Consider the following 25328-nt stretch of genomic DNA (forward strand, 5'->3'; position numbering starts at 1 on the left):
AACCACTCCACTCCACATCAATGGACGCCAGGCACACGCAGAGAACTCGCTCACGATCACCACTAAAAGCCATGGACACAACCCAAGCAACGAGCTAAACAACACGCAACCTACCCCCAGATCACACAACAACCTAGATACACGAAATGTCCTGGGACTTACTCAACAGCATAACCCCAATACCAACAACATCAAGTTCCTCCAGTGGAATATCTGCGGAATCAGGGGTAAACAAGCAGAACTCGAGGAAGCAGTCCACACAGACAAAACAGATGTCGTCATACTACAAGAAACCCTCCTGCCCCAAAACCGAAACTGCAGATTGAGAGACTTCACCCCCCTCTTCCTCCCCTCAGCACGTAACGGGCCCCAAGGCCTCGCAATATTTATAAGAAACCACATACCCACAACACCCATAGTACCCATGCCACATTGTGGTGACGGGGTAGAGGCACAGGGAATTTCCATATCACTGCAGAACTGCAATCTCCACATCTACAACGTATACCGCAAGCATAACGCAGACCTTGACCTCACAGAACTCGTTGCTAATGCAGACACACAGCCAACACTCATAGTAGGAGATATGAACGCCCATCACCCCCTCCTCGGCTCCCCTAGCAACACCAACCAAGCAGGGAGACACATTGCAGAACTCCTGAACGAAACTAACACAGTCACCCTTCTAAATAAAGCCGACACCCCAACCCATATACAAGGAGGCGCCTTGACCTCGCATTCATATCAACCAATCTGGCTCCCCTAACCCAGTGGAACACCCACCCAATTCTAATGTCTGACCACCATGCCATATCAATAAAAGCTAATTTACCCCCTCTACCCAAACCACCAGGCCCACCCCCACGGTTCAATACAAAAAAAGCTAACTGGCAACTATACACAGATACTCTGGAACAACTCACAGCCTCACTGCAACACTCACTTGATCTCCAAGCACATGAAAAACAAATAACAACAGCCATACAAGACGCCGCACTAGCTGCCATCCCTAAAACAACACACAAAAGACTCAACCACAAGGGCTGGTGGTTTTACAACGATAGAGTCAAGGAACTAAACCACAGACAAAACCAAGCAAAGAAAATATACAGGAAAAACAGAACCCCTGAAGGACTGCAACATTTACGAACGACAGTCCGACTGGTAAGAGAAGAAAAGAACAAAATCAAGGAAAAAAAGTGGTTAGAGTGGTGCAGTTCCCTTAATGCAAGCAGCAGCACTGGGGCATTATGGAAAAAACTCAGAGCAGTGTCAGGATCAACCCCCAACAGACCCACATCCCACCCCAACCCACAAGAAGAAGCTGAAAGAATAGCACTAAACTTTGCAAACAACACTTCCCGAAGACATCTCCCAGATGCCACAAGACGGCGCCAGGAATTACTGCATAATGAAAGAAGACACCTAATTAACAGGGAGAAGAAAAAAGAGCATCCAGCCGACTGCCCATTCACAATGAACGAACTTGAAAACGCACTGAAAACAAGCCAAGACACTGCCCCTGGTAAGGATGGCATCACTTACTCTATGATAAGACACGCAGGCCCCATTGCAAAAGCCGCCATACTTAACCTAATTAACCATTCCTGGGAAGCAGGACAACTCCCAGTAACTTGGAAACAGGCACTCATCACCCCCGTGCCAAAACCCAAAAACCCAGGCTCATACAGGCCCATCTCCCTACTAAGCTGTCTCAGCAAAACAGCTGAAAGAATGATTTTACGACGACTACAGTGGTGCACACCCACACCCCACGATCATATATTCGCCTACACCAGCGGCAGAGGAACGAGCGAATGCCTCGCAGCACTCCTCACCGAACTGAGAGGAAGGAGGGGGCTAGCTATTTTTATAGACTTAGAGAAGGCTTTCGAACTAGCCTGCCCCGAATCAATACTAGATGCCCTAGCCCGCAAAGGAATAGGAGGCAAGCTCCTACAGTGGATAGAAAACTTCTTCACAAACAGAGAAGCGATGGTGCGTTTCCACGGCACCACATCATCACTCCACAAACACACCAACGGCACCCCTCAGGGAAGTATAATCAGCCCCACCCTCTTTAACACACTAATTGAACGCCTCCTAGAAATAGACCTAGGCCCCAACGTCAAATTATTCACTTACGCAGACGACCTAGCAATCATCATAAACAAGGGCCCCTATCACACTAAAGCCCAAACCGCCTTGACACGCTTAAATTCCGCCTGCAAAAACCTTGGCTTTAAAATAAACATAAACAAAACCAAAGCACTCCCCTTCGGTATGAACACACCACAACAACAACTATACCTCGATACCACACCTATCGACTACGTCACCACCCACATGTATCTAGGAGTCTGGCTAGATACCAACCTCAGATTCAGACAAGAAATAAGCTACCTCAGGGAAAGAACAAAAATAAGAACAAACGCACTCAGAGCGTTAGCTGGCAGAGGAATGGGAGCAACACATCGAGTACTAAGACTCTTCTACATCCAAGCTATCCGTTCCCTAGTAGACTACGCCGCCCCTGCACTAATAACCATAGAATCACACCTAACAGAAAAGTTAAAGGTAATCCAGAATAATGCACTACGTGCGATAACAAACGCCCCACCTTGGACTCGTCTCGTCAACCTACGCATGGAATGCGGTATCGAATCATTACAAAACAGAATACAAGCACGAGTAGTATGCATAGCTGCTAAGCTAGCTCACAGTGCTTCAGACCTTACCCCTATAAAACAAATCAAAGCAGAACTGATCAGACACCCCACTCTCCTAAATAAAAGCTGGACACACTGCACAATTCGGGCCATTAGGAAATACAACGCCACAAACAAAATCACACAACAGCCCGACACCCTGATACCGGAATATAAAGAACCTCCCCCATGGACCCCCCCACCATACAGACTCCTCACCCCAAAAATCACAGGGGAAAAAAACACACTCCCACAACTACTACGCCAAGAAACGCTAGAAAGAATTGCGACAATCACAGACCGAAACACAGTAAACTACTATACAGATGGTTCTGTAGAACAACCGAAAGCTGCAGCTGCATTCATCAGCAATGAAAAAGAATTCGCTGCAAGAATCTCTGACGGAGCATCCACCCTGCAAACAGAACTAGTAGCCATTGCGGAGGCTCTGTCAGACGCTAACACAACAAATACACAGACGCACATAAACATACACACAGACTCTCTCTCCGCCATACAAACACTACGCAAACATAAACACCGCAACAACAGACACATCATCTCCACAATAAACAACACAGCACACAACATCGCACAATCAGGCAGAACAATCACGATACACTGGATCCCCAGCCATGTAAACATACACGGCAACGAACGAGCAGACCGTGCAGCCAAACACGCCCTTACGCACCCACAGATAGATATACACATACCACCGACCATAACACAAACAAAACACGACATAAAAACGATAACACCCACTCTCACAAAACAAGAACATGAATACCATGTCAACCAAGGCTCCACTTCCGCCATCTGGTACGCTAGTGCAACAAAATATAAACAAATACCGCTACCCACACATACACCCAACAGACTTCTCACTTACTGTACATACACCGCCTCCGCCTCGGCTACTTATCACGCGATCTAGTAATCAATAACATCAGAAACGCAATCTGCAGCTACTGCAGAACAGACGCCCCCATCCCCCTGTTACACTACATAATTAAATGCAGAGCAACAGCCACCATCAGACGTGGCGCCGCTTACCCAGACCCCGATATAACACCCACCTCCCATCTCGCCACACCTGTTCAAACACTAAGCAACACAGCCACATCCATCATCCATAACGCCACATCCAACACCCCGCATCTTTTAATCAACCTAGTTAAGTCAAAACCCCCTCCGATGTAACTACTAAACGAACATTACCGCACTGGGCTACGAGGTGGCCCAGCCCCCCCCACCTTCTCTAACAGGGGGGGGGGGAATCAATTACTACTACTACCAGTCTCTTCACCTCCCTTCTCCTGTTCACATATATCTCTCTCTTCTCTCTCTCATCTTCTCCCCTACCTCTTCTCGCTAACCATTCACTATATGCCTTCTTCTTTTGTTCCACGGCTCGTTTCACCTCATCATTCCACCATGCTGTCCCTTGCACATCCTTGCATCTCCTCCTCACTCCACAAACCACCTCACACGCTGCGCCTATCTCTTCCGTGAATATCTTACTGTAGGTACTGATCTTCTTCATTGCTTCCACTACTTCCGCCCTACGGATCTCTTCCTCCCTCCTCTCATCTCTCCTTCTCTCAGCCATTCCCCAACCACTTATACTCGCACTGTTGTCACCCTCTACATTCAACAAATCCTCAAAGTGCTCCTTCCATCTCCTCACTGTAGTGGAAGGGTTAATGTAATGTGTGTGTGTGTGTGTGTGTGTGTGTGTGTGTGTGTGAGAGAGAGAAAGAGAGAGGTGGGGGAGTTGATGAAATGATGTGGAAAAATACTGTGTGTGTGTGTGTGTGTGTGTGTGTGTGTGTGTGTGTGTGTGTGTGTGTGTGTGTGTGTGTGTGTGTGAGAGAGAGAAAGAGAGAGGTGGGGGAGTTGATGAAATGATGTGGAAAAATACTACGTGTCCTGTAATCACTCACCTGCATTGCCAAAATTCTGGTGTGCATCTCCCCCTGCCTTCGACCTCCATTTTTCCAACGCTGTGTGTCCAGGTACAGCATGGTCTTGACGTTGGCTTGCTTGTTCGACTATCTTGCGTTTGGTGTTCAGCCTTTGGTTCCTTCTCTCTGAAAAATGAAATAGTGTTAGTATATTGTATTGCTAGCACTTACTGTTAGGGATTTGGCGGAGAGGAACACGCAGAGGACATCAGGAAAAAAGTAATGAAAATAAAAAAAAATAAGAAAACTGTATAAATAAATGAGGGAAACCTGTCACAGAGGTATCCAGGAAAAATGGCCTTGGGTTCATTCTTCCTTGCATAAAAAAAAATACACAGAAATAATACAGACTCCTTCAATACTTCGTCTTAATTTAGTCCTTAATCTTAAAACTATGAGACCAAAGGAGAATTAAAGACCTCAGTTTTTGACGGTCACTAATGTAAGACTAGCAGGGATCAGATTTATTAGCCTGCATGCCACATTTTGAGTTCCTGATTAAGATATCATACAGGTAAAATCAACACATCAGTCTATCTATCTATCTATATACCTAGGCTGCTTCCCCCAAGGAAAGGGAGGTAGCCGAGACAGGACGACGCACTCCCCATTTACTCATCCATCAGTACAGGTGCATAATATCAGTGATGGTTTGATGTGAAAATTCTTTACTTATTCAACATCATGACACCTTCTTCTTCTTCTTCTTATTATTATTATTATTATTTAACTGGTACAACCTGATGATTATAATTGGCTCAGGGTAACTGGGTTGTCAACAGTCTCCTCTACTCCTGCCAGCGTCTAGAGATTTCTCCTAAGATGGGTGAAGCTCTACTGAAGGGAAGAGGCTGTGTGTGTGTGTGTGTGTGTGTGTGTGTGTGTGTGTGTGTGTGTGTGTGTGTGTGTGTGTGTGTGTGTGTGTGTGTGTGTGTGTGTGTGTGTGTGTGTGTGTGTGTGTGTGTGTGTGTGTGTGTGTGTGTGTGTGTGTGTGTGTGTGTGTGTGTGTGTGTGTGTGTGTGTGTGTGTGTGTGTGTGTGTGTGTGTGTGTGTGTGTGTGTGTGTGTGTGTGTGTGTGTGTGTGTGTGTGTGTGTGTGTGTGTGTGTGTGTGTGTGTGTGTGTGTGTGTGTGTGTGTGTGTGTGTGTGTGTGTGTGTGTGTGTGTGTGTGTGTGTGTGTGTGTGTGTGTGTGTGTGTGTGTATGAAGGTGTGGCTGTGTATGGAGGTGTGGCTGTGTGTCTCTGTAGGATATTACACAAACCATCTCCATAACGTGGTGTCTAAATATGTATATCAACATTTCGTAAAGCCTCTTATTTCATAAGTACAGAATCACCCACTGTCTATCAATAAAGATAATATATACTTACATATATTCACACCATATTACTTCTACCAATGACATACACACACTCTGACGCATAAACATAACCAATACTTTACAATATTTCCACTTTCACAAACATCACACTCCCTACACACCCATCCCATTCCCAGATGTACTTTGCCAGCATGTGGTAGTTAATTCTGCCTTTCACTCTCCCTAATATTTCTCCACTTTCATATGCATCATCCCTCGTACGGACACCCATCTCCCACTGGCACCTCGTCAGCATGGAAGTTAATTCTGGCTATCACTCTCCCTCCGACTGTAAGGTCCGACCCTACACTGAACGTAGCATAGATTAATAAAGATATATATTCAAGGAAAAACTCCAGGATTATGTTAAGCTGAGAGAGACCTTACAGAGCAACAGAAAAGAAAAATCATTTGACTCGCTACTATGGATGTATTTATATCTCGGTGCTCTTTCTTATATCTAAAACCAATCTCTGGAGGGGTGACCACAAACAAACCGCCTCCATGTTACCCTGTCATGCATCATCAGGCTGCCTCTCCTTCAACTCACACCAGCATCGTTCATATACCTCTCCACCGCATCCCTCCATCTCATTATTCTCGGTCTCCCACTACTCGTCTCTCCACCTAACTCACATACACTCTCTTATACTCCTTTCACTCTAACTTGTCCTAATATTACTGTCTCTGTCTTCAGTTCTGAGCTGTAGCAATACGAATACCAGAATATGACGCGTAAAATAAATAAATAAATAACAAGCATCATGGTAAGAACGTACGTAGAACCGTAGTACTGTATTATATTTTCCTGCCACTGAGCTACATGAAATAAGCTACAAAGGGACGAAAACCTGGGCCAAGTTAAGGTGGAAGAGCTATAGGTAATCTCTCAGTCTTCATTCCACATGGCAAACCATCTCAAGGTACCTCTCCCAACACCCTCCAGCGCATCCACATCAACACCACAGCGCATCTTTACTTTTTCAGATTAATACAGACGATTTGGCGCAGCGGAGAGAACTCCTAGCTATCAAAGAACGAATGAACAGTATCCTCGCTTACCCTCCTGTACCTCAAGAAGACGGGGAAGCTGTTTACACACTATAATTCCATCACTGAGTTAATATACACACAGCACCTGCGACCTCCCCCTTTCTCGGTTAGAGGGTGACTGATGGGATTCGGAGCTTCAATGGTTCACAGAGTTCCAGTTAGAGACAGAAGACTCATTTCAATCATGCTCGGTAACATTTGCTTTACTGTATATTTCATTTAAACTATACTCTTTTCACTTATGTGTTATACACTTAAACATTATCATTATCTTTACATTAACCACTTCACTTTGAGAACGTCTCTTTGCCTCTGTTCATATTACTGTCAGACGATTTTAATTATCTAGAGTAAAACCTGTCGAAAATGATCGCTTATAGCATCATCATCCATTAACCTCTACGTAAGATGCGCCTTTTTAATTATATCTGCCACCGAGTCTCAAGATATTAATATATATAATTTTTTTTTATTATGACAGGCATATTAACATCTGACTGCCAGAATATATCTCAGCTGAATGAAATAATCTTAGTAAGTATTTAGGTGCGTTTACACTACCCATAAGATCCTCTCAGTATCCCACACATCATCTTGGCTCATCATCATCATCATCATAATCATCATCTTATCACCGTTATTATTAGATTACCCATCATATGACTACAACATGTGTGCCCATGCGTGTATTACTGCATGTGTATGCAGATATAAGATGTGTGAGTTAGAGAAAGAACAGAGGAATTGGTTGGAGAAGAACAGGGAGGCTTTAGGAAGGGAAGAGGTTGTGCCTGTGATGTCACATGGAGAGGCAGGCTGACGAATGAGGATATAAAGGAGCGTTGTGGTGTGGATGTGGATGTGATAGGAAGCGTTATGAGGAACACACTGAGGTGGTTTGGCCATGTGGAGAGGATGAAGGGTGAAAGACTGACGAAGAGAGTGTATGTGAGTGGGATGGATGGGGGAAGAGGGAGGGGGAGGCCGAGGATGAGATGGAGGGATGGGATGGAGAGGTATATGAGAGAGGGGGGTGTGAGTTGGGAGCAGGGCAGTGAAATAGCGGGGGACAGGGCGACTTGGAGGCGATTTGTTTGTGGCCACCCCAAACGGAATTGAGGCGTCTGGCAATAGATAGATAGATAGATTCTTTGTGTTGGTAACACTTCATGGTAGCAGCGAAATTACTACTACGAGTCCTCCTAGGAGGAACTTTTAGGAGCAACTCTCATCTACAACCACATTTAGTAATAATTTTAGGAGTACTCCTAGAAGTTTTGGGACATTTCACTGCCCTGCTCCCAACTCACACCCCCCTCTCTCATATACCTCTCCATCCCATCCCTCCATCTCATCCTCGGCCTCCCCCTCCCTCTTCCCCCATCCATCCCACTCACATACACTCTCTTCGTCAGTCTTTCACCCTTCATCCTCTCCACATGGCCAAACCACCTCAGTGTGTTCCTCATAACGCTTCCTATCACATCCACATCAACACCACAACGCTCCTTTATATCCTCATTCGTCAGCCTGTCTCTCCATGTGACTCCACAGGCTCTTCTTAAATAACTCATTTCCACTGCTCTCACACTTGACTTGTGTCCTTCCAACAACGTCCAAGCTTCACTTCCATACGTTAGAGTTGGTATCACAATACTGTCATGTAGTAACTTTTTCACTTCCATGCTCACTTCCCTGTTTCTTATCACTGCTTTCAAAGAACCAGCAACCTTTCTTCCCTGCTGTACCCTTTCAAGCACTTCACCCTCCAAACCTCCATCCTTACTCATCACCCTACCCACGTACTTAAACGTACTCACATTTTCCAATTCCTCTGTAAAAGGGAGATTGATCAGAGCTGACCTCATTAAATGCTGGAAAATCTTCCATCGCCAGTCCCCAATTGCACCGCCTGAGCTTTTTTCTCTTCCTTCGTTAACTCACACCAGGGGCCATAGATTCAAGGTGGCCAAGCCCCGCACTTCAGCCGAGTAGAGACGTAGGTTTTTCAGCATCAGATGTATAGACCTCTGGAACTTTCTTTCAGATGATGCTGTTAGCGCTGACTCAGTTGCATCATTTAAAAAGTCCCTTCACTCACAACTAGGTCACATCCTGTTCGACTATACTGAATAACTACGACTCTTAATTCGAAGTCCTTCAAGTAGTGCATCTACCGTGCATATGGCACAAAACTCAGCCTCGAATCAATAGTCTATTCTGATGATGATGTGTATAGGAAACGGGACTGGCGTGCCAGCAGGTATGGGCTGCCCTACTTCTTGAAAAGCAGATTCCTACCGAGCCATACTGTTAATTCTAGTAGGGTAGCCAACCAGGTGAGTAAACCAGGTGAGTAAATCCAACCTCCCTGTACAATCACTGACTTCACCTCTCTCAAAGAATCTGCTTAATATATTTATTGAATTACCATTAGAAAGCCTTAGAGTATCAGTAAGTAGTTTAAAAATGAAAAACTACTTTACATATATAGAAACAACATCTATTTGATCATATATTATGATTCTTTACGAATGTCGATAAAATGGATAAAATGTAAACACTATCGTGTTGCTCTAAGCGACATAAACACAACCTACCCAGCGGGCCAGCCTGGTGGGCGTCCTGTGAACCTTTGTGGCACATGCGACAGACCGGTGAGATCGAACCATAATGGCTTGTGAGTTTTTGTGATAATTGGTATAACATATCGTTTTCGTTTTTCGTTTTTAAAGGCTCCAACATGCTTGCATATGTCGGCTTTGGTCACCTAATGGCGGCTCTCCACGCTGCACGATCCATTGCAGCCTCCCTGAAATGCCGTGATTGCTGCTTCCTTTAGTCCACTTTCTGGCCAAATTCGGGCATCATGTGTTGATCCAGGCCAGCTTGCAACCACATCCAGTATTTTATATTCACTCTCAATCGCCAACTGAATGTTCATGCTGTGGTAATTTTTCCTATTCACATACACTTCTTGGTAAATTTTTAGAAGTAACCAACGTTTTCTTTTAGTATTATTTTTATGGTTTCCAATGCAAAATACCGTGTTTTAATTAGTTTTGACCTTCATTTTGGGGGGAAAATCCCCCTTTTGTAATTTTGAGTAAGATTTCTACCCTCGTCTTTCCTGAGACAGACTATAGTTGTAGTAGTAAAGTAAAGGTCTGTATGGCTGAGCAGACCCATCAGCCACATGCAAACAGTTGCTTCTGCAGGACCACCATGAACCAGTGTTCCCTACGGTAGAAGTGCCTTGCCACAGCAAGGTGCAGTGAAGAGTGTGGAGGTTTTGTTCTTTAATGGACATTGCTTTTCTCTCTCTCCATCCAGTGTACAGGGGCACTGTCACCATGTTATTTGCTTATATGGTTACCACCCATTGTTGTGAAATAGGCAGGACTGCATGATTGGGTGATGGTTGCCACTGCTTACCACAGGATGCCAGTAATATAAAGGTTTCCACCATCAACAGGCATCTTTATAAAGTATCCCTGGCTGATATGGAAGACTACTGTATTTCATTTTCCATATGTTTAATCCATAAGGCTTTATCAAGAGGCTGCAACGGATGTACAGTAAGACTTCTTATGCTGCTCCCCCCTCCCCCCCCTTTTTTTTTCCATAGTAAATATTGGAAAGATTGCCAGCTAATGTTCTGCAGCTCAAAATGTAGCTGGTGTAGCATTGTCACCCAGATAGCAGTACCATTGATAGGGAATTAGTCAATACTTCAGAACTCTAACACCAGCGTATATAATATGGATTTACAGTCAAGTACTCACCCCATCCCACTCCTCTGAATTTAAAAATTGCTGTTTTTTTCCTGTATATTTGTTTATGTATTAGTAGACTTGGTCTTGTTTATGATGAAACGTAACGTGGACTATGATGTTCTTCATGACTAATTTTCCTCAAATCTTTCAGGTATAGAATGTGACTAAGAAGCCAAAGACCATTATCGTGTCCCAGTTCCATCAGTGAATGTGGTAAAGTGAAAAGCATTGCAAGAAGGAATAAGGAGAGACAGCCTAACCTAAGCCACTATATGACGACCCCTACAAAATTAGCTCCCCCAACTCAAACTAGCCTTAAAAGGTAAGTCTTGGTTAGAATAGTTCAGGGACATAATATAATGAAAATCGGTAACGTTGGTTACTTCTAAAGTTATACCCACTTCTTCATACTGGTTTGGTGCCACAATTCGTATGTGAGTCCCATCAATCACACCAGCTACCCCAGGAAAGCCAGCAATTCGCCTGAATTTTCTTTCAGTTCTTTGTAGTTCAGGGAGTGTATGGGGGAACTTCACAAACCTCTTAACAATGTGTGGAGCAGTTAGAGCACAGAGTGTTTCCGTTATCACATTGCTCACTGATGGCTGCGATGGTCCAAAGTCATCACAGTTACACTGCTGCATTTTTCCAGTTGCAAGGAACCTTAATAGTATCAACACTTTCGTCTCGGGTGTGAGAGGATGGTTTCGATGTGTGGGCCTTTCCAGTACATCTCTTACTAATCAATCAATCAATCAATCATTTCCTGTGGCACCCCACGAGATGCATAGGGCCTCAATGAACTCTCTCCACTAATATTTGTCTCTTGCCATCTCCTTCAGGTCCCACCAACACTCCTCTCCTGTTTCTTTTTTCATTGTCCTCAACCAGGTTTCCCTCGGCCTACCTCTACCTCTTCTTCCTTTAGCAGTCCACTCTGGCACATCCTGTATTAAACTACAGACAGACAGACAGAGGCACAGAGAGAGAGAGAGAGAGAGAGAGAGTTTCCCGTGTCTGTCCGTGTATTCACTCTTCTGCAACACTGACCAAAATAATTATGACACACATCGCACCATCTTGAGACATCATCATCATCATCGTCATCATCATCATCATCATCATCATCATCATCATCACCACCACCACCACCATCATCATCATCATCATCATCACCACCACCACCACATCATCATCATCATCATCATCACCACCACCACCATCACCACCGCCACCACCATCATCATCATCATCATCATCATCATCATCACCACCACCACCACCACCATCATCATCACCACCACCACCACATCATCATCATCATCACCATCATCATGAATCCGAACTCACTATTGTATGAGGTGGGTATGATGCAGACAGAGAAACAGGTCATGGAGGTAGGACTCTGTTAATGGACTGTGCAGTGTAATAAACCATCCATTCCTTCAGTTATCATTCAGATCTTCAAAATTCTTCGCAAACCCGACATGCCAACTATTATATAAATGTGGGTTGACTGATCATGCATAATTTCATCATACACCATAATGGGATACGGGGGAATTGCTGCCTACTTCATCTTTTTCAGTTTGTATAACACGATGATGTGATGTTCAAGGGTACGAGTGGACGGACGGCACTCCCTTCACCTTCATAGACTGGGACCTGAACCAGCCCGACGCTGAGGACGGCAGGAAGGAGTGTGGCTCAGCTAATGTGTTCTCCCTCAAGTTTTCTGTTTCGTACTGTGAAGCCAACCTACCCATCATCTGTGAGGCCAAGGAAGGTAAGCCGATAGATAGATACACAGATAGATAGATAGAAAAATAGATAGATGGACAGACAGCTAGATAGGTAGATATAGACAGACAGATAGATGAATAGGTAGTAGATAGATAGATAGACAAATGGAGATAGGTAGATAGATAGACAGACATAGATAGATAGATAGATAGACAGAAAGATAGGTAGGTAGATAGATAGATTTAAACACATTTGATTAGAGGCTGTACACACAACTTTTTACGTGCACACTCTGCTTGGATAACTATTGCACCCGGGTGTTTGTACATTAACACACAGTTGCTTGTGGTTCCAAACATAGATAATTATAGATAAAACAGCTTCATTATCATCATCACTTAAGTACTTAACACATCAGCATCATAAATTGCTGGTAATATGGTTCTTTTTTCATCCAGCCATCCATCATCCAATCCTACGTTGCCCCATGAGGAGCGTAGGAGCCCGGGGCTAGGCGGTTGGTCCCGGCATATAAGATGAGAGTGACCAGCCTCACTCATCCCTGAGTGGCATTACATGAGCAATCAACCCCAACCACCCCTTGGATATAAACCTTCACCGGCTCAATCCAACTGGAGCACAATAATTACCCACTAAACAACCAGGTGCCAACATTTAGTTACAGTATATGGTTACCACCCAGCATAGTAAATGGTTTCCTGATGTACAGGAAACCATTTGGCTTGTCACTCAGAGTAGAGTCACCCACAGGCAGAAGGAAGAGGAAAGAATGAAGGAAAGAAAGACAGAAGAGGGAGTGTAAAGTCACCCGTAGGCAGAAGGACGAGGAAAGAATGAAGGAAAGAAAGACAGAAGAGGATGGAAGGAAAGAAGGTTGGAGGAGAGGAAAGGGCAGACCATATATAACTGATCATAATACTCGTATGTTCAACAAGCTTCTAATATCTTACGGGGATTTTCAAGAACATGGCAAAATCTTGTTCTGTGTCCAGTGATTAAATTGATAAAGTCTTTAGCCCAGACATTCTACAGGTTTATAATTCCCAGCACATAAACACGTCTCCGGCCACACCCTCTACGATGCAACTTCACCTATGCATTTGCCATAAAAGTATCTGTAAAATAATGCCGTCTTACCTGTAGGGGAGGTAGTTCATTTGTAATTACTGAGTTATGAATTATTCTTCTTGCTTTGTTCTGAGTCTCTTTCAGTTGTTGTAATGCAGTAAGGGTAAGGTTAATCTGTGTGGATATGAGTCAAATAAACTGGGTTCTGGTGAGGCATTGGGGGAACGATAAACTGTAAAGATATATTTGATTATATTACTGTGAATTAGTTTGTACAATGAGTAATCAAAATAAGAAGTGATGATAGTGTCAATTGAATATTCAGATTTACTATAGCAACAAGTGTCTACCTTGTTGCGAAAGTTAGTGAGGAGATGGTAACCAGGAAAACTGTATTAGGTTAAGTCAGTAGCGGGAGAGACTTGGGCTTGTGTGTGGTATACGGCAGGTGGAGATATGGATTCAAGGAAGATGTGAATAGAATTCAGATTGATACTAAGACCACGGATGTCAGTAAAATTCAAGGCCGAATCTGCACTTCTACCCTGACGAGCATGGTTTGTGGCACAGTCGTTTGATGGCGACCAGGAGAGCCCTGTGTCACCAGCCCTATCCTGCAGGTGGTGGCAGTGTGAGGCACCACAGCATTTGCTCTTAATATTGCAGCTGCCATTGTTCAAGAGGGGATGGATTAGAGGTTGTGATGTATAATGTGCATGTAGTGTGGTGTGGTGTATACAGTTGGACGTAGATATTTATGAGAGTATCCTGGGTGCAGCAATGACATCATCATAGTGAGTGGGTTAATGGAGATTGTTTCTAACTCATTCACCATGAATGTTATCCACTCAGCTGTGAGAGAGAAAAAAAATCTATTTGGCATTTGTCAGAGTCTGAATTAATCCCAGTGATATCCTTCGTGCAAGAGATTGTTCCAAACAACAATACGTCCAGACAATGGACTCTTTTCCATTGTGCAAGATTTGGGGAGCATGACACCCCCAGCAATTCTTGGGGGTCAACCCTCACCTAATAATAAAAATGACCAGAAATAAGGGGTTGTGAGCAGATGGATTTTGGCGAGGCATCTCAGCTCAGTTCGTGTTGGTCCATGGTAGTATCTTCCACTATATTAAATTTTCTACCATTATTTTTAGGGGGGTTCGCCTCATGCAGAATTTATAAAGCATACAAATTAGGGGAAGGAGGGCAGATACTTTGTGATATCTTAGTACATGTTGCACAGTGGACCATAATGCAATATTTGGGAGGCCTGGCTCCCCCGGTAATTCTTGAGAGGTCAGGCACGTTCCCCAAAATAAAGAAGATCAGAAATTGGGGAAAGCGAGCACGTGGATCTCAACGCAGATTACATACATATGACAAGATTTGGTATGCTGTTTCCAAGGTTTCTTTGAAGGCACAAGAAGTAACTGCAAATCTCTGTTATTATGAAGTGTAGCATCCCACTTGTTTTGGTAGTCTTACTGTACCAGTGTGAAAATTGTAAGTGATATGAAGCTTGACCTGAGTGGGCTATAGTGTGTTTTTTATGGTACGTTTTGTATCATACTAAAACTCCTTGATTTTGGTCACTGTTTTCAGTATGTAACTTAGTGACATAAAAGAGCATATTTATTTCTGCTTAATGATCATTTAGTGAATATTTCAACGTCCTGCAGTAGGCATTATTTTGTAATTCAGTACTTCACCTAAACCTGACTCTTTTTGCAAAATTGGGCGTGTGCACTGCTTGTTTAGCCCATATCGGGGTTATTCAGTATAAATAATGAAATATACTGGTCCCGCATAAATCACTGAGGAACCCAACTGTCACCGGTCCCAGAGATGACGTTCTGTTGACTATTAATTGGTAGTTCCTGCTGTAAGTCGTGAAGCCAGTTACAAAGACCAGTATTACTAAAAACTATTTCATCCTTCCAGGCACCATGCACACCACGGCAGCCCCACCAACAAAGCCACCCATCACACAATGCTCGGACATCGACTCCTGGACCTTGTACGAAGACAACTGCTACAAGTTCGTGTCCGAGTTGCATGAGGCGCCGCAGAGCTGGTGGCAGGCTCATCTACTGTGTCGCGAGGAGGGCAGCGAGGAGGGTGGGTTGCAGGGTGGTGGTGGTGGTAGGGTGGGTTGCAGGGTGGTGGTGGTGGTGGTAGGGTGGGTTGCATAGTGGTGGTGGTGGTAGGGTGGGTTGCATAGTGGTGGTGGTGGTAGGGTGGGTTGCATAGTGGTGGTGGTGGTAGGGTGGGTTGCATAGTGGTGGTGGTGGTAGGGTGGGTTGCATAGTGGTGGTGGTGGTAGGGTGGGTTGCATAGTGGTGGTGGTGGTAGGGTGGGTTGCAGGATGCTTGTGGTGGTAGCAGGGTGGATTGCAGGGTGGTGGTGGTGGTGGTGGTGGTTGTGGTCGAGTGGGTTCAGGGTGGTGGTAGTGGTACAGTGGGTTGCAGGGTGGTGGTAGTGGTATAGTGGGTTGCAGGGTGGTGGTGGTGGTGGTAGGGTGGGTTGCAAGGTGGTTGTGGTGGTAAGGTGTGTTGCAAGGTGGTGGTGGTGGTAAGGTGTGTTGCAAGGTGGTGGTGGTGGTAGAGTGGGTTGCAGGGTAGTGGTGGTAGGGTGGGTTGCATGGTAGTGGTGGTAGAGTGGGTTGCAGGTTAGTGGTGGTGGTAGGGTGGTTTGCAGGGTGGTGGTGGTGGTAGGGTGGGTTGCAGCGGGGTGGTGGTGGTAGGGTGGGTTGCAGGGTGGTGGTGGTGGTAGGGTGGGTTGCAGGGTAGTGGTGGTAGAGTGGGTTGCAGGTTAGTGGTGCTGGTAGGGTGGTTTGCAAGGTGGTGGTGGTGGTAGGATGGGTTGCAGGGTGGTGGTGGTGGTAGGTTGGGATGCAGTGTGGTGGTGGTGGTACGGTGGGTTGCAGGGTGGTAGTGGTGGTATAGTAGGATGCAGGGTGGTGGTAGTGGTTGGGTGCTTGCAGGCTGGTGGTGGTGGTAGGGTGGGTTGCAGGGTTGTGATGGTGGTAGTAGGATGGCTTGCAGGGTGGTGATGGTGGTGGTAGGGTGGCTTGCATGGTGGTGGTGGTAGGGTGGCTTGCATGGTGGTGGTGGTAGGGTGGCTTGCATGGTGGTGGTGGTAGGGTGGCTTGCAGGGTGGTGGTGGTAGGGTGGGTTCCAGGGTGGTGGTGGTAGGGTGGGTTCCAGGGCGGTGGTGATGGTAGGGTGGGTTCCAGGGCGGTGGTGATGGTAGGGTGGGTTGCAATGTGGTATTGTGGTGGTAGAGTGGGTTGCAGGGTGGTGATGGTGGTGGTGGTGGTAGGGCGGGTTGCAGGGTGTTGGTGGTGGTAGGGTGGGTTGCAGGGAGATGGTGGTGGTACAGTGGGTTGCAGGGTGATGGTGGTGGTAGGGTGGGTTGCAGGGTGATGGTGGTGGTGGTGGGGTGGGTTGTAGGGAGGTGGTGGTCATATTGTGGGATGCAGGGTGGTTGTGATGGTAAGTGTGTTGCAGGGTGGTGGTGGTGGTAGAGTGGGTTGCAAGGTGATGGTGATGGTAGAGTGGGTTGCAGGGTTTAGGTGGTGGTGGTGGGGTGGGTTGCAGGGTGCTGGTGGTGGTGGTAGAGTGGGTTGCAGGGATTAGGTGGTGGTGGTAGGGTGGGTTGCAGGGTGCTTGTGGTGGTGGTAGAGTGGGTTGCAGGGTGCTTGTGGTGGTGGTAGGGTGGGTTGTATGGTCGTGGTAGTAGTGGTGGTAGTTTTTAGTGGCTGGGTGGGTTGAATGGTGGTAGGGTGGGTTCAGGGTGGTGGTGGTAGGGTCGGCTGCAGGGTGGTGATGGTGGTGGTGGTGGTAGATTGGGTTGCAGGGTAGTGGTGGTGTTAGGGTGGGATGCAGGGTGGTGGTGGTACGATGGGTTGCAGGGTGGTGGTGGTGGTGGTTGGGTGGGTTGCAGGGTGGTGGTGGTGGTGGTAGGGTGGGTTGCAGGGTGGTGGTGGTGGTGGTAGGGTGGGTTGCAGGGTGGTGGTGGTGGTAGGGTGGGTTGCAGGGTGGTGATGGTGGTAGGGTGCGTTGCAAGGTGGTCTTGGTGGTGGTGGTGGTGGTGGTAGGTTGGGTTGCAAGGTGGTGGTGGTGATGGTGGTGGTAGGGTGGGTTGCAAGGTGGTGGTGGTGATGGTAGTGGTAGGGTGGGTTGCAGGATGGTGGTGGTGGTGGTGGTAGGGTGGGTTGCAGGATGGTGGTGGTGGTGGTAGGGTGGGTTACAGGACGGTGGTGGTGGTGGTATGGTGGGTTGCATGAGGGTGGTGGTGGTGGTATGGTGGGTTCAGGGTGGTGGTGGTGGTAGGGTGAGTTGCAGGGTGCTGGTGGTGGTGGTGGTTAGGTGGGTTGCAAGGTGGTGGTGGTGGTAGGATGGGTTGCAGGGTGGTGGTGGTGGTAGGATGGGTTGCAGGGTGGTGGTGGTGGTAGTGTGGGCTGCAGGGTGGTGGTGGTGGTAGGGTGGGTTGCAGGGTGGTGGTGGTGGTGGTAGTGTGGGTTGCAGTTTGGTGGTGGTGGTGGTAGGGTGGGTTGCAGGGTGGTAGTGGTGGTAGTAGTGTGGGTTGCAGTGTGGTGGTGGTGGTAGGGTGGATTGCAGGGCAGTGGTGGTGGTGGTTGAGTGGGTTGCATGGTCGTGGTGGTTGTGGTGTTGGTGGTGGTAAGGTGGGTTGCAGGGTGGTGGTGGTATAGTTGGTTCCAGGGTGATGATGGTGGTACAGTGGGTTGCAGGGTGGTGGTGGTGGTAGGGTGGGTTGCAGGGTGGTGGTGGTGGTAGGGTGGGTTGCAGGGTGGTGGTGGTGGTAGGGTGGGTTGCAGGGTGGTGGTGGTGGTAGGGTGGGTTGCAGGGTGGTGGTGGTGTTGGTATGGTGGGTTGCAGTGTGGTGATGGTGGTAGAGTAGGCTGCAGGGTGGTGGTGGTAGGGTGAGTTGCAGGGAAGTGGTTGTAGAGTGGGTTGCATGGTGGTGGTGGTGGTAGGGTGGGTTGTAGGGTAGTTGTGGTGGTACGGTGGGTTACAGGGTGGTGGTGGTGGTGGTGAAGTGGGTTGGAGGGTGGTGGTGGTGGTATAGTGGGTTGCAGGGTGGTGGTGGTGGAAGGGTGGGTTGCAGGGTGGTGGTGGTAGGTGGTGTGTTGCAGGGTGGTGGTGGTGATGGTAGGGTGGGTTCCAGGGTGGTGGTGGTGGTGGTGGTGGTGGTGGTGGAAGAGAGTGTTGCAAGGTGGTGATGATAGTAGAGTGGGTTGCAGGGTGGTGGTAGGGTGGGTTGCAGGGTGCTGGTAGTGGTGGTAGGGTGGGTTGCAGGGTGCTGGTGGTGGTGGTTGTAGGGTGCATTGCATGGTGGTTGTGGTGATGATAGGGTGGGTTGCAGGGTGGTGGTGGTAGAGTGGGTTGCAGGGTGGTGGTGGTGGTAGGGTGGGTTGCAGGGTGCTGGAGGTGGTGGTGGTAGGGTGGGTTGCAGGGTAGTGATCATGGAAGGGTGGGTTACAAGGTGGTGGTGGTATAGTGGGTTGCAGGGTGATGGTGGTGGTGGTAGGATGGGCTGCAGGGTGGTGGTGGTGGTACAGTGGGTTGCAAGGTGGTGGCGGTGGTGGTATAGTGGGTTGCAGGGTGGTTGTGGTATAGTGGGTTGCAGGGTGGTGGTGGTGGTGGTTGTGGTATAGTGGGTTGCAGGGTGGTGGTGGTGGTTGTGGTATAGTGGGTTGCAGGGTGGTGGTGGTGGTTGTGGTATAGTGGGTTGCAGGGTGGTGGTGGTGGTTGTGGTATAGTGGGTTGCAGGGTGGTGGTGATGGTGGTATAGTGGGTTGCAGGGTGGTGGTGGTGGTGGTATAGTGGGTTGCAGGGTGGTGGTGGTGGTAGGACGGGTTGCAAGGTGGTGGTGGTGGTAGGGTGGGTTGCAAGGTGGTGGTGGTGGTAGGGTGGGTTGCAAGGTGGTGGTGGTGGTGGTAGGGTGGGTTGCAGGATGGTGGTGGTAGGGTGGTTTGCAGGGTGGTGGTGATGGTGGTAGGGTAGGTTGCAGTGTTGTGGTGGTGGCAGGGTGGGTTGCAGGGTGGTGGTAAGGTGGGTTGCAGGGTGGTGGTGGTGGTGGTAAGGTGGGTTGCAGGGTGGTGGTGGTGGTGGTAGAGTGGGTTGCAGGGTGGTGGTGGTGGTAGGGTGGGTTGCAGGGTGGTGGTGGTGGTAGGGTGGGTTGCAGGGTGGTGGTGGTGGTGGTAGAGTGGATTGCAGGGTGGTGGTGGTGGTGGTAGGGTAGGTTGCAGAATGGTGGTGGAGATGGGTGGGTTGCAGTGTGGTTGTAGTATGGAAGTTTGATGCGTGGTAATGTAAGGAGGAGGAGGGAGTACAAAAGATATCAATAAACATATAAAACTCTAGAACACACAAAGAATAAGTCAAATTTGTTTTCACTTGTAGTAGCCTATAGTTCCGACAAGAGGGATTATTATTCTAAGGTTGAAAAATTGCCTATTACAGTAAAATAATAATAATAATAAAAACTTACTGGCAAACCCCTATCAATAATTCCTCATTTAAGATACTTTCAATAAGCATAGTTTCTCTAATAATGTCAGTCAAAATAAAAACAATTTGCAAATAATATATATCTTAATCTCAAGTGTGCTGTGACAGATCAAGGTTAAGTCAACTAAAAATATTACTAATTTATATTCAACATTAATACATCCTTTAATACTTAGTTGCTGTCTTGAATATTATCCTTAAATACTTGAGAAAAAGTCCCTCTTGCTGGGACCTAACCCGGACTTTAAGCAATGTTCACCCATCATCAGTTTCCAGGAATATATTTAAATTATTAAATTTGGAATTACTCTTTGCTGGCATCATACACAAATAAAACTCATAATTTTCACATGCAGTTTGTAACAGTGTGGAAAACGTGCCATTAGATCTCAGATGAAAGTGTTTTATTATATTTCAGTCCTATGCAAATATAAACTGAGGTGCTGCAATTAACTTGCAATTCAAAGGACATAATGGGCCTGTAGAAGCGGTTCGGCATTTTCATATAAATCGTATCAAATCATTTGTAAAGGTTCCAACATACTTGCGTTGGTCTTGGTCACCTAATGGCTGCCTGATCTGTGGGAGCCTCCCTATTCAATTCCTTATCCCTGAGGTCACACTCTATGACATCCCAGGTCTTTTTTGGTCTGCCTTTCACAACCCTACCCCCGACGTTCACACTTATCACCTTCCACATCAAATTATTATACAAAAGTGGTACTGGGGAGACACCTTCATGCCGTGGCACTGCTAAAACCAGCCATGTCCGGTGAAAAGGGCCAGATGCTCACACACTGACCATTTAAGCCTCTGGAATCCTGACTGCCTCGCATACTTTTCTCTACATAAACGCTTCATAATCATCAACTCCATGACTTCTCCCATTCCAGACCGACACCAATGCAATACCTGCTGGTGTTCTCAATGCCAATGATCCCTCGTGACTAAGCACACAAACACAGGACAACCAAGGGACTCTCAGTCCAGAAAAACACAAACACGTAAACAACCACCATAACCCCAACAAGGTCACACAGACTTATGAGACTGCCTTCAGCCCCCGAGCCTCATTATGTACCTCTCCATAATAAGTTAGTTCATTTCCATCTGACAGAACTGGGTCAATCCCATGAAACTTAGTTATGAGACAGGAATGAGTCTCCTTGGTTACTGGTTGCACTGACTCTCCAGTCTGACTCCATTTTGTCAGAGGATATAAATGTATTATGGCCATTCAAACCAGTAAAGGAAGCTGTACTAGAGCTCTCACTCGACCACTGCCTCAAACTACTTAAAAAGTGACTTCCATCCAAATAAAATGTGTGATCATTTTTTTGTGTTTTGTTTTGCCCTCTTATTATTTTTTTCTTCTATAAACACTTAATCCTGTACATACTCACTACCTTGACACTACAGCCATTTAAAACCTACAACACTACATGAACTGCTTCAACAACATCCCTCTTCCTCCTCTACCCTACACTACACTTCCCTCTTTCTTCTCTGCCTTACACTACACATCCCTCTTCTTCCACTAGCTAAGTCAACACCGCACAAAATTCTTTTACCTAAATAAAAAGACCTCCATCTATAATATTATATCTTGGATGCAGCCGTAATCGCCTTTTAGTTGTGTTGCCACCATCCCATTGGCGTCCCATCCTCTGTCAAGTTATTGCCGAAGTCTCTGCCACTTCGGTGTTTAGTCCTCAGTCAGGCCTCCGTCGGGTTAATGCTGAGTTTTCCTCCTTCCTCCATGACATTAAAGTTTAAGATTCCATTTCTCCTTACCAAGTAATATGCATTTTCCAGACATTCAAATGTGATTTCAAGTTTTCAGCATTATAATTACATATAACGATTTAATGTTCAGTGCATCAGGCTAAAGCAATTACATCACCCGCAGTGTCGTCTGCAGCTCATGCTGTCAATACGGAGGTCAGCATCAAGGTCTTCCTGAGTCCGCGTCCGCTTCTCCCTGGGGACCGTGTCTGCTCCCTGCAATTAGTAAGATTAAATTTCTGTCAATATGCAATGATAATATACTGCACCATGTACTGTACACCTCTCATTTTCCTGGTAGTGCAGTGCTAAGATTGAACCCTATAATATCTTCCATCCTCTCCACATACCCAAACCATCTCAATCTACTTCTCATCACAACACCAATACGCGCCAGTCCCATCCTTCCTCTCAACTCTTCATTCACATCTCCCACCCTCCACACCCAGTTGTTATCCTCCATCCTCCGCACATGCCAAAACCATTTCAATCTAACTCTCCTCATCAAAACACCAATACACTCCAGTCTCATCCTCCCTCTTAATTCTTCCATTGTAAACCTAGACCCTCTCTCCCTAGGCCTCGCATTCAGGGACACACTGCACATCATTCAACTGTTGTCATTTCTGTACATTTGGGCCTGCGAATATCCTCTTACTTCCCAGGTCCCACTACCATACAGCGTGACACTCCTAACACATGCCGCATACAAAGATCCCTTCGTACAAAGGGAGAGCCCTCTTAATGTCAAGAGAGGAAATAACTCCTTGAACTTCTTCCAACCACTCCTCACTCTAGCCACAGAGCTAGCAATAGTCCCACCTCCAGCACATAACATGTCTCCCAAGTAACAAAACTCTTCCACAAACTCAAGAGACTCCTCAGCAAAAAATCAGTCTTATCACGCCTGACAATATCCATATACTTTCCCCGACACACCGCACACATGAAATCGGCATTTTCTCGCAGTCTACTGTACTTCTAATATCACTACATCTCTTATGTACCCACTTATCACAAACACTGCACAAGATGGAATTACTTCCCACGCCCTTGTGGTTAACCATACATGGTCACTCTCCCTCTTCTTTGACAGTACCACCACCAGCCCTACGTATCATCACACTTGTTTTATATGCATTGACTCAAGCCCTTGTGCCCCATACCATCTCTCCATTTCCTAAATCTTTCCTCAGTCCCGCTGTTATTCTCTGCAGTCAGTACCATACCATCGGCATACATCTCCCATATGAATCCATTTAAGTCACGTGAGAGGGCCCGGTCTTTCCCTGCATATCCTGCCCTTCCCTCTTTTGTACTTCCGAATCCTTCCCTTCCAAACCCTGCTCTTCATTCCGTGCCCTTCCGAACTCTACCCTTCCCAACCTTGCCCTGCCCTGCTCTTTCCAATCCTGCCCTTTCCTTCCCTTCCTTTCTCAACTCAACCCTGCCCAACCCTTCCCTACCCTCCCTGCCCTTCCTTAATCTGCCTTTCCCAGTCGTGCCCTTCTCAATCCTGCCGTGCCTTGTCCTGCCGTTCTCAACCCTACTCTGCTCTTCCCAACCCTGCCCTGTCATTTCTAACCCTGCCCTGCCTTCTCAACCATGCCCTGTCGTTCCCAAACTTGCTCGGCCATTCCCAACCCTGCCCTGCCCTTCCCAACCCTGCTAGACCCTTACCAACCCTACCCAACCTTTACCATCTCTGCCTATCACTACCCTATCCAACCCTAACCATTCCTGTCTATCACTACCCTGCAGGAGGACAGGGAAGGGCAGTGTTGAGGGCACGGTAGGGTAGAAGGCAAGGTAGTTCACGACAGGGCAGGTCGGGTCAGGGTAAAGTGCAGGGCAGGGAAGGGGGCAGGCCAGGGCAGGGTAGAGGACAGGGCATGGCTGCGTAGGGTAGGGCAGAGCAGGGCAGGGCAATGCAGGGCTATTAGAAGGCAAGGCAAGGCAGGATTCGGTAAAGGCAGGGCAGGGTAGGACTGGTTATAGGGCAGGGCAGAATAGGACAGGGTAGAAGGCAGGGCAGAGTAGGACTGGGTAAAGGGCAGGGTAGGGTAGGGGGCAGGGTAGGGTAAGGGGCAGGGTAGGGTAGGACAGGGTAGAGGGCAGGACAGGGCTGGGTAGAGGGCAGGACAGGGCTGGGTAGAGGGCAGAGGGCAAGGCAGGGCAGGGCAGAGTAGATGGCAGGGCACGGTAGAAAGCATATCAAGTTTGACAGCTTACAGCACTCACTCTTCTGCACAGGTCTCTATAATTATTTCTCGAAAGAATCTCAGAAGCCCATCGTTGCCTTTCATTTCCTCTCACTCCCTCTGCTTTATCTATGAAACTTTTATATTAGTTTCTTATGATGCATTTTTTTTTTCCATATGGCCATAATACATACTGAGCCCCATAAAACCTCCCAACCCCCGACACAAAACAAAACACTTTCCAACCCCTAAACCCCACAGAACACAGAACTTCACCTCCCAGCCCCACCCAACACAGAATAACACCTCACGTCCCCACACAACACAGCACAACACCTCCCAGGCTCAAACAACATAGCACAACACCCCCCCCCAGCCTCCCACAAGACTGCATAACACCTTCCATCCTTATACAACACAGCACAACACCTAGCCTCATATAGTACAACAGAGCACAAAACTTTCCGGTCTAACACAGCACAGTACCTCCCAGCTTCACACAACAACTTCCAGCCTCACATAACACAGCACAACACCTCCCAGCATCACATAACACGACACAGCACAACACCTATCTTTACGGAACACAGGGAGTTTATCTTGGCACAGAATACTGCAAGACAACATAGAACAACACAGCACCTCCCAGCCCCATACAACACAATACAGTGCAACACCTAGCAAAACACAACACAGCACAACACAACAACAGTACAATACAACGCCTCCCATCCTCACACAGCACAACATAACACACCAACTCCCAATCACAGACATACACAACACCTCCCTGCCACACACAACACAACACCTCCCAGCCACACACAACACAACACCTCCCAGCCACACACAACACAACACCTCCCAGCCACACACATCACACCACCTCCCAACCTCACAACACGACACCTCTCAGCCTAGCACAACACGACACCTCTCAGCCTAGCACAACACAGCACAACAGAACACAGTACCTTCCACACCCACACAACACACCTCCCAGCATCTCACAACATCTCCTTGCCTAACACAGCATAACACCTCCCAGCGTCTCAACATCTCTCTATCCCACACTACAAACACGGAACACACATTGCAAACATAAAT

At 47.0% G+C, this 25328-nt stretch overlaps 1 protein-coding gene across 1 annotated transcript; it reads left to right on the forward strand.

The window, feature by feature from the left end:
* The first annotated feature begins 792 nt into the window (after positions 1-792).
* LOC145392361 (uncharacterized) lies at positions 793-24902 on the forward strand. The gene is made up of 4 exons (XM_080266763.1): positions 793-3376; positions 12483-12650; positions 15641-15817; positions 24700-24902. Exons 1-4 carry the CDS (start codon positions 793-795, stop codon positions 24900-24902), a joined length of 3132 nt encoding a protein of 1043 aa, XP_080122889.1.
* The last annotated feature ends 426 nt before the right edge of the window (positions 24903-25328 follow it).

This window comes from Coenobita brevimanus, chromosome 22 (assembly GCF_032717465.1).
Source record: "Coenobita brevimanus isolate Jiangsu-jjx chromosome 22, ASM3271746v2, whole genome shotgun sequence".
Lineage (NCBI taxonomy): Eukaryota > Metazoa > Arthropoda > Malacostraca > Decapoda > Coenobitidae > Coenobita > Coenobita brevimanus.